The sequence below is a fragment of the Oncorhynchus keta genome, chromosome 28 (genome assembly GCF_023373465.1).
Source record: "Oncorhynchus keta strain PuntledgeMale-10-30-2019 chromosome 28, Oket_V2, whole genome shotgun sequence".
NCBI classification, from domain to species: domain Eukaryota; kingdom Metazoa; phylum Chordata; class Actinopteri; order Salmoniformes; family Salmonidae; genus Oncorhynchus; species Oncorhynchus keta.
The window spans coordinates 80,134,409-80,144,408 of NC_068448.1; the positions used below are offsets into that span (position 1 = coordinate 80,134,409).

At 48.0% G+C, this 10,000-nt stretch overlaps 1 protein-coding gene across 1 annotated transcript in view; it reads right to left on the bottom strand.

The window, feature by feature from the left end:
• The window catches only part of stau2 (staufen double-stranded RNA binding protein 2), a 346,269-nt gene that overhangs the window by 228,780 nt on the left and 107,489 nt on the right, over positions 1 to 10,000 (bottom strand). Inside the window, exon 7 of the mRNA XM_052484058.1 lies at positions 3,596 to 3,703. Coding sequence (XP_052340018.1) covers positions 3,596 to 3,703 — 108 coding nt within the window. The remainder of the gene's footprint in view (positions 1 to 3,595; positions 3,704 to 10,000) is intronic.

Here is a 10,000-nt window from a genome sequence, read left to right on the forward strand (position 1 = left end):
CCTCAGGTTGTGGCAGGAGGACACATATTTGGCATCAAAACTGCACATTCTGTCTTTTCACCCAATAACTATTCGATTTTTCTTAATCTTTTATAGTTTCATATTCTCTTTGGTCTGAGTATTTGTCACAGTGTAATAGGAAATGCAGCTCTGTCTCTACCTCTCCCCTGGAGCAGAGTGAGCACAGCCTGTCCTCTCTGGGCAGCCAGGTTTGTCTGTGACGACCGGTCTCTATTGCCAGACTGTCCTCTCTGGGCAGCCAGACTGCTCCTCTCTGGGCAGCCATACTGTCCTCTCTGGGCAGCCAGACTGTCCCTCTCTGGGCAGCCAGGTTTGTCTGTGATGACCGGTCTCTATAGCCAGACTGTCCCTCTGGGCAGCCAGGTTGGTCTGTGATGACCGGTCTCTATAGCCAGCCTGTCCTCTCTCTGGGCAGCCAGGTTTGTCTGTGATGATCGGTCTCTATAGCCAGACTGTCCTCTCTGGGCAGCCAGGTTTGTCTGTGACGACCCGGTCTCTATAGCCAGACTGTCCTCTCTGGGCAGCCAGGTTTGTCTGTGACGACCGGTCTCTATAGCCAGACTGTCCTCTCTGGGCAGCCAGGTTTGTCTGTGACGACCGGTCTCTATAGCCAGACTGTCCTCTCTGGGCAGCCAGGTTTGTCTGTGATGACCGGTCTCTATAGCCAGACTGTCCTCTCTGGGCAGCCAGGTTGGTCTGTGACGACCGGTCTCTATAGCCAGACTGTCCTCTCTGCGCAGCCAGGTTGGTCTGTGATGACCGGTCTCTATAGCCAGACTGTCCTCTCTGGGCAGCCAGGTTTGTCTGTGATGACCGGTCTCTATAGCCAGACTGTCCTCTGGGCAGCCAGGTTTGTCTGTGATGACCGGTCTCTATAGCCAGACTGTCCTCTCTGGGCAGCCAGGTTGGTCTGTGACGACCGGTCTCTATAGCCAGACTGTCCTCTCTGGGCAGCCAGGTTGGTCTGTGACGAACGGTCTCTATAGCCAGACTGTCCTCTCTGGGCAGCCAGGTTGGTCTGTGACGACCGGTCTCTATAGCCAGACTGTCCTCTCTGGGCAGCCAGGTTTGTCTGTGACGACCGGTCTCTATAGGCAGACTGTCCTCTCTGGGCAGCCAGGTGTGTCTGTGACGACCGGTCTCTATAGGCAGACTGTCCTCTCTGGGCAGCCAGGTTGGTCTGTGACGACCGGTCTCTATAGGCAGACTGTCCTCTCTGGGCAGCCAGGTTTGTCTGTGATGACCGGTCTCTATAGGCAGACTGTCCTCTCTGGGCAGCCAGGTTTGTCTGTGACGACCGGTCTCTATAGGCAGACTGTCCTCTCTGGGCAGCCAGGTTTGTCTGTGACGACCGGTCTCTATAGCCAGACTGTCCTCTCTGGGCAGCCAGGTTGGTCTGTGACGACCGGTCTCTATAGCCAGACTGTCCTCTCTGGGCAGCCAGGTTTGTCTGTGACGACCGGTCTCTATAGCCAGACTGTCCTCTCTGGGCAGCCAGGTTTGTCTGTGACGACCGGTCTCTATAGCCAGACTGTCCTCTCTGGGCAGCCAGGTTTGTCTGTGACGACCGGTCTCTATAGCCAGACTGTCCTCTCTGGGCAGCCAGGTTTGTCTGTGATGACCGGTCTCTATAGCCAGACTGTCCTCTCTGAGTCTGTACCTAGTCAATGTTTTCCTCAGTTGTCTATCAGTCACAGTGGTCAGATAGTCTGCCACCAAGTACTGTCTGTTTAGAGACAAATAGCACGGACGTTTACTTTCCAATAGGTGATATATTTTTATTTTTGTTTTGTGATGATTTGGTTGGGCCAGATTTTCTGAGTGCTGTCCTGAGGCTCTATGGGGTTGGTTTGGGTTAGTGAACTGAGCCTCAGAACCAGCTGGCTGAGGGGACTCTTCTCTTGTTTCATCTCTTGACATTGTAGAGCTGTGTGATGGAATGTTTTGGGGTCACTTGTTTTTAGATGGTTTTAAAATTTGATGGCTCTTTTTTTTTCTATTCGAATGAGGAGGGGTATTGGCCCAGTTCTGCTCTACATGCGTTAGTTGGAGTTTTTCTTTGCACTTGCAATACAGTCTTGCAAAACTCTGCATGCAGTATTTCGATTGGATGTTTGTCCCATTTGATAAATTCATTGTTAGAGAGTGGACCCCATACTTCACTGCCATATAGAGCAATTGGTTCTAGAACTGATTGGAACATTTTGAGCCAGATTCTAATTGGAATTTCGATTTAAATGTTCCTTTTAATGGCATAGAAGGCTCTTCTTGCTTTGTCTCTCAGCTCATTCACAGCCATGTGAAAGCTACCTGTGTTGCTGATATTCAGTCCTAGATATGTGTCGTTTTGATGTGTTCTAATAGAACTGTGTCCAAATAGAATTTATATTGGTTGACTTGTTTATCAATTAGAGTGTGGAGAGTGTAAATGTGGTCTGTTGTACGATCATTTCTTAGAAATCCAATCTGGCTTCTGCTCAGGACGTTGTGTTCATCAAGGAAATGATGTAGTCTGCTATTTATAATACTGCAGAGTTGCTGTTAACGCAAATTCCTCTGTAATTATTTGGGTCAAATTTGTCTCTATTTTTATAGATTGGTGTGATCAATCCCTGGTTCCAAATAACGGGGAAAATACCAGCAGTGATGATAATGTTGAAGAGTTTGAGTATAGCCAATTTGAATTTGTAGTCTGTATATTTGATCATTTCGTTTAAAATACCAACAGCACCACAGGCCTTTTGGGGTTGGAGAGTGCATCGTTTTCCAATAATTCTTCTTCTGTAATTGGGGTACCCACAGGATTCTCTGTCTCTCTGTCTCTCTCTCTCTCTCTCTCTCTCTCTCTCTCTGTCTCTCTCTCTCTGTCTCTCACTCTCTGTCTCTCACTCTCTGTCTCTCACTCTCTGTCTCTCACTCTCTGTGTCTCACTCTCTCTGTCTCTCACTCTCTGTGTCTCTGTATCTCTCTCTCTCTCTCTCTCTGTCTCTCACTCTCTGTCTCTCACTCTCTGTCTCTGTCTCTCTCTCTCTGTCTCTCTCTCTCTCTCTCTCTCTCACTCTCTCACTCTCTGTCTCTCTGTATCTCTCTCTCTCTCTCTCTCTCTCTCTCTCTCTCTCTCTCTCTCTCTCTCTCTCTCTCTCTCTCTCTCTCTCTCTCTCTCTCTCTCTCTCTCTCTCTCTCTCTCTCTCTCTCTCTCTCTCTCTCTCTCTCTCTCTCTCTCTCTCTCTCTCATCTGGCATGTACAGTAATGAGGGATGGAGAGGAGGAGGGAGAGAGGTGAAAGAAAGATGAAGGGCTGGACGAAGGACAAACAGGCTAAACTACCGACTATGAAAATGACAAGGACAGCTAGGCCTTCAAACTAGTCCTATCATAACGTATGAGTACGGAGGGAGAGTGAAGGACAGTGACCCTAGGTAAATAAAAGTTGAATAAATGAATTAAATATTGAACACATTATAGTGAAAGGTCTGGATAAGTTGTAGTGGTAGTTTTCTATGGGTGATTCTGTTCAGAGACTGTTTTACCGGTCAGAGACACACAGGGACAATGACGATGTTACGTGTCTTACCTCGAAGCAGACAGACAGGTTCCTCTTGAGGGCTATCTCGTAAACCAGACTGATTTCTGACTTAGAGGCATCACTCCCCTCATCCAGCTCCTTCTGCTCCTCAGGGCTCTAGAAGAACAGAATAGAACATGAGAAGAACCCTCATCCATCTCCTTCTGCTCCTCAGGGCGCTAGAAGAACAGAATAGAACATGAGAAGAATCCTCATCCATCTCCTTCTGCTCCTCAGGGCTCTAGAAGAACAGAATAGAACATGAGAAGAACCCTCATCCATCTCCTCCTGCTCCTCAGGGCTCTAGAAGAACAGAATAGAACATGAGAAGAATCCTCATCCATCTCCTTCTGCTCCTCAGGGCTCTAGAAGAACAGAATAGAACATGAGAAGAACCCTCATCCATCTCCTGCTCCTCAGGGCTCTAGAAGAACAGAATAGAACATGAGAAGAACCCTCATCCATCTCCTGCTCCTCAGGGCTCTAGAAGAACAGAACAGAACATGAGAAGAACCCTCATCCATCTCCTGCTCCTCAGGGCTCTAGAAGAACAGAATAGAACATGAGAAGAACCCTCATCCATCTCCTCCTGCTCCTCAGGGCTCTAGAACAGAACATGAGAAGAACCCTCATCCACCTCCTTCTGCTCCTCAGGGCTCTAGAAGAACAGAATAGAACATGAGAAGAACCCTCATCCACCTCCTTCTGCTCCTCAGGGCTCTAGAAGAACAGAATAGAACATGAGAAGAACCCTCATCCATCTCCTTCTGCTCCTCGGGGCTCTAGAAGAACAGAATAGAACACGAGAAGAACCCTCATCCATCTCCTTCTGCTCCTCAGGGCTCTAGAAGAACAGAACAGAACATGAGAAGAACCCTCATCCACCTCCTTCTGCTCCTCAGGGCTCTAGAAGAACAGAATAGAACATGAGAAGAACCCTCATCTACCTCCTCCTGCTCCTCAGGGCTCTAGAACAGAACATGAGAACTCCCCTCATCTACCTCTTCCTGCTCCTCAGGGCTCTAGAACAGAACATGAGAACTCCCCTCATCTACCTCCTCCTGCTCCTCAGGGCTCTAGAACAGAACATGAGAACTCCCTCATCTACCTCCTCCTGCTCCTCAGGGCTCTAGAACAACAGAACATGAGAACTCCCCTCATCTACCTCCTCCTGCTCCTCAGGGCTCTAGAACAGAACATGAGAACTCCCCTCATCTACCTCCTCCTGCTCCTCAGGGCTCTAGAACAGAACATGAGAACTCCCTCATCTACCTCCTCCTGCTCCTCAGGGCTCTAGAACAGAACATGAGAACTCCCCTCATCTACCTCCTCCTGCTCCTCAGGGCTCTAGAACAACAGAACATGAGAACTCCCTCATCTACCTCCTCCTGCTCCTCAGGGCTCTAGAACAGAACATGATAACTCCCCTCATCTACCTCCTCCTGCTCCTCAGGGCTCTAGAACAGAACATGAGAACTCCCTCATCTACCTCCTCCTGCTCCTCAGGGCTCTAGAACAGAACATGAGAACTCCCCTCATCTACCTCCTCCTGCTCCTCAGGGCTCTAGAACAGAACATGAGAACTCCCCTCATCTACCTCCTCCTGCTCCTCAGGGCTCTAGAACAGAACATGAGAACTCCCTCATCTACCTCCTCCTGCTCCTCAGGGCTCTAGAACAGAACATGAGAACTCCCTCATCTACCTCCTCCTGCTCCTCAGGGCTCTAGAACAGAACATGAGAACTCCCCTCATCTACCTCCTCCTGCTCCTCATGGCTCTAGAACAGAACATGAGAACTCCCCTCATCTACCTCCTCCTGCTCCTCAGGGCTCTAGAACAGAACATGAGAACTCCCCTCATCTACCTCCTCCTGCTCCTCAGGGCTCTAGAACAGAACATGAGAACTCCCTCATCTACCTCCTCCTGCTCCTCAGGGCTCTAGAACAACAGAACATGAGAACTCCCTCATCTACCTCCTCCTGCTCCTCAGGGCTCTAGAACAGAACATGAGAACTCCCCTCATCTACCTCCTCCTGCTCCTCAGGGCTCTAGAACAGAACATGAGAACTCCCCTCATCTACCTCCTCCTGCTCCTCAGGGCTCTAGAACAGAACATGAGAACTCCCCTCATCTACCTCCTCCTGCTCCTCAGGGCTCTAGAACAGAACATGAGAACTCCCTCATCTACCACCTCCTGCTCCTCAGGGCTCTAGAACAGAACATGAGAACTCCCCTCATCTACCTCCTCCTGCTCCTCAGGGCTCTAGAACAACAGAACATGAGAACTCCCTCATCCACCTCCTCCTGCTCCTCAGGGCTCTAGAACAGAACATGAGAACTCCCTCATCTACCTCCTCCTGCTCCTCAGGGCTCTAGAACAGAACATGAGAACTCCCCTCATCCACCTCCTCCTGCTCCTCAGGGCTCTAGAACAACAGAACATGAGAACTCCCTCATCTACCTCCTCCTGCTCCTCAGGGCTCTAGAACAGAACATGAGAACTCCCCTCATCCACCTCCTCCTGCTCCTCAGGGCTCTAGAACAGAACATGAGAACTACCCTCATCCACCTCCTCCTGCTCCTCAGGGCTCATTGTAAATAAGAATTTGTTCTTAACTGACTTGCCATTCCCACTCGCCAAATGGACTCACGCTCGCAACAAGTTCTGACTTGAGCTCCATTGTCATGAAAAGCCAATACACCGATGAGTTTCTCTCTCTTTCAAACAAACGTTGAGAATTAACGAGGAGCTCCCTCAAAGTGTTTTGTGTCGCGGGGAAGAGAGCTTAGCAATGAATCTCTCAAAAACAAACAAATTACAATAACACATTCTGACCAAACATCCACAGCATGACGATATTCACAGGGAGTTCTTTCAGAACAGGACAGAATGCTTCAGGAAACAGCTTCGACAGTGGAAAAGTAAATCAGCCAGCAGGGCATTGTTGTCATTTTATACCAGGCGATGATCAGCAGAAATAAGGGAGTGCTAACTATCTCTCATAGCTAGTAGATGTGAGTTTCTCTTTCAAACAATCCCCTGGCCTTGTACACGGCTAATAGCTAACGTTAGCTAGTTACTTGACCTCCTTCTGCTCCTCAGGGGCCTCATATATAACGTACAAAGTACATCCCAACATGTGCGTGCGCCAGTTTTCACGCAAAATGTTGGCATTTATATAAATGTAATTTTACGTGAGAGTGTGCTCACCTCCCAGTGACGTTTGATTATGTATGAACCTATACTAGCGGTTGAAATAATGGTATTTCAATCTGGCAAGGAAATGGGGGATAGGACTTTCTGACCCCCCTTTTCTCCTCAAGTTCATGATTTCCAACTGGCGGTTACAGACGCTGCAACTCACGAGAGGCGAAGGTCGAGAGCCACGCGTTAACCCGAAACACGACCCTGCCCGGCCCCAATGCTTCTTGACACACCAGCTGCATCACCATGTTGGAGCAAACACCTGGCGCCACCACAGTCACCTCCCTGACCAAGGCCCTTCTCCCCCGATTGCTCAGTTTGGCCGGGCGGCCAGCTCTAGGAAGAGCCTTAGTGGTTCCAAACTTCTTCCATTTAAGAATGATGGAGGCCAGAAATGTTTTGGTACCCTTCCCCAGATCTGTGCCTCGACACAATCCTGTCTCGGAGCTCTACAGATAATTCCTTCGACCTCGTGGCTTGGTTTTTTCTCTGACGTGCACTGTGAACTGTGGGACCTTATATAGACAGGTGTGTGCCTTTCCAAATCATGTCCAATCAATTGAGTTTACCACAGGTGGACTCCAAGATGTAGAAACATCTCAAGAATGATCGATGGAAACAGGAAGCACCTGAGGTCAATTTAGAGTCTCATAGCAAAGGGTCTGAATACTTAAGTAAATAAGGTATCTGATTTGCGAAAAAAAATATTTAAACCTGTTTTCGCTTTGTCATTTTGGGGTATTGTGTGCAGATTGATGTGGTTAATAAAAAAAATGTAAATCTATTTTAGAACAAGGCCGTAATGTACCAAGACGTGGAAAAAGTCAAGGGGTCTGAATTTCCGAAGGCTCTGTATGTATCAAGTTTGAAGTTGTTTTATCGTCATGTGCACGAGTACAGTGAAATGCCTTTCCCAACAATGCAGTAATGAATATCAGTGGTGATACAAATAAAAAGTAAAGTAAATTGACCGGATGTAAAATATTTGACGGTGTGGGTAGGGTACCGTATTCCTGTGCGATAGGAGCATGACATCATAGCCCATTTAATCTCACAGCCAATACCAAGGCAGGATAGAAGTGTGACATCATAGTCTAGTTAATCTCAGAGCCAATACCAAGGCAGGCTAGGAGTGTGACATCATAGTCTAGTTAATCTCAGAGCCAATACCAAGGCAGGATAGGAGTGTGACATCATAGTCTAGTTAATCTCAGAGCCAATACCAAGGCAGGATAGGAGTGTGACATCATAGCCCATTTAATCTCAGAGCCAATACCAAGGCAGGATAGGAGTGTGACATCATAGTCTAGTTAATCTCAGAGCCAATACCAAGGCAGGATAGGAGTGTGACATCATAGCCCATTTAATCTCAGAGCCAATACCAAGGCAGGATAGGAGTGTGACATCATAGTCTAGTTAATCTCAGAGCCAATACCAAGGCAGGATAGGAGTGTGACATCATCGTATAGTTAATCTCAGAGCCAATACCAAGGCAGGATAGAGTGTGACATCATCGTATAGTTAATCTCAGAGCCAATACCAAGGTAGGATAGGAGTGTGACATCATAGTCTGGTTAATCTCAGAGCCAATACCAAGGCAGGATAGGAGTGTGACATCATAGTCTAGTTAATCTCAGAGCCAATACCAAGGCAGGACAGGAGTGTGACATCATAGCCCATTTAATCTCAGAGCCAATACCAAGGTAGGATAGGAGTGTGACATCATAGTCTAGTTAATCTCAGAGCCAATACCAAGGCAGGACAGGAGTGTGACATCATAGCCCATTTAATCTCAGAGCCAATACCAAGGCAGGATAGGAGCATGACATCATAGTCTAGTTAATCTCAGAGCCAATACCAAGGCAGGATCGGAGTGTGACATCATAGTCTAGTTAATCTCAGAGCCAATACCAAGGCAGGACAGGAGTGTGACATCATAGCCCATTTTGTCTCAGAGCCAACACCAAGGCAGGACATAGAAACCCAATAATCTATTGATAAAGTAAATATTAAAAACAGTATTTTGCAGGCCGTGGCCAAGTGCCAATAGTTCCAAATGATAACAATAAGGGCGTTCCTGTCACCATAAAGGGTGAATGGAGGAGTTCTCCAGGAGATTTCATTCTGTTCACACAGTTTTAGGACAGGTCTGATTTATAAAACATGCGTAGGTATGGCGTATGCTAAGTTAATAAACATCAATATGTTTGTACTTGGGTAGACTGTTCAGAAATGTAGTGTGAAATTTACACAACGGTTACAAATGATGCCTTTTGGCTCTAGAACATCATAGAACAACAGAACAGAACATTAGAACATCATTTGGGCTCTAGAACAACAGAAAAGAACATTAGAACACCATTTGGGGAAGGGAGGGTTGCATCATTTGTAACTGTATCTAAAAATGTACCAAACCGTGCCAATAATGTCTACTGCTGTTGTTTCCATGATTGGTATCAATAAAAATGTTTTTTTTTTTTATTGTTTTTTTAAAAGGTTTCGGGAACACAACAAACAGAATATGTTCTCAGAGAGCAGAGCAGAGTGTTCTAGTGGTTTAGTCTGTTGTCATCAGGAAACTCTGGAGTGTTGAAGACCTGTGACAGGAAATAGTCCAGTCCTCTACTCTAACTGTACAACATCCAACTGACATTTCTCATGGCAACACTTTCCCTCCAAAAACAATGATTTTCTTCTTTCTCTCATAAACATACAGGGTGGGTGTCGGCCAAACAGTGTCCTGACTGCTCCAGGCATAATATGATATGTGGGAGGGAGGGAGGGAGGGAGGGAGGGAGGGAGGGAGGGAGGGAAGGAGACAGGGAGGGAGGGAGGGAGGGAGGGAGGGAGGGAGGGAGGGAGGGAGGGAGGGAGGGAGGGAGGGAGGGGAGGGAGGGAGGGAGGGAGGGAGGGAGACAGGGAGGGAGACAGGGAGGGAGGGAGACAGGGAGGAAGACAGGGAGGAAGACAGACAGACAGACAGACAGACAGACAGACAGACAGACAGACAGACAGACAGACAGACAGACAGACAGACAGACAGACAGACAGACAGACAGACAGGGACAGGGAGGGAGGGAGGGAGGGGAGGGAGGGAGGGAGGGAGGGAGGGAGGGAGGGAGGGAGGGAGGGAGGGAGGGAGGGAGGGAGGGAGGGAGGGAGGGAGGGAGGAGGGAGGGAGGGAGGGAGGGAGGGAGAGCTCAGTATC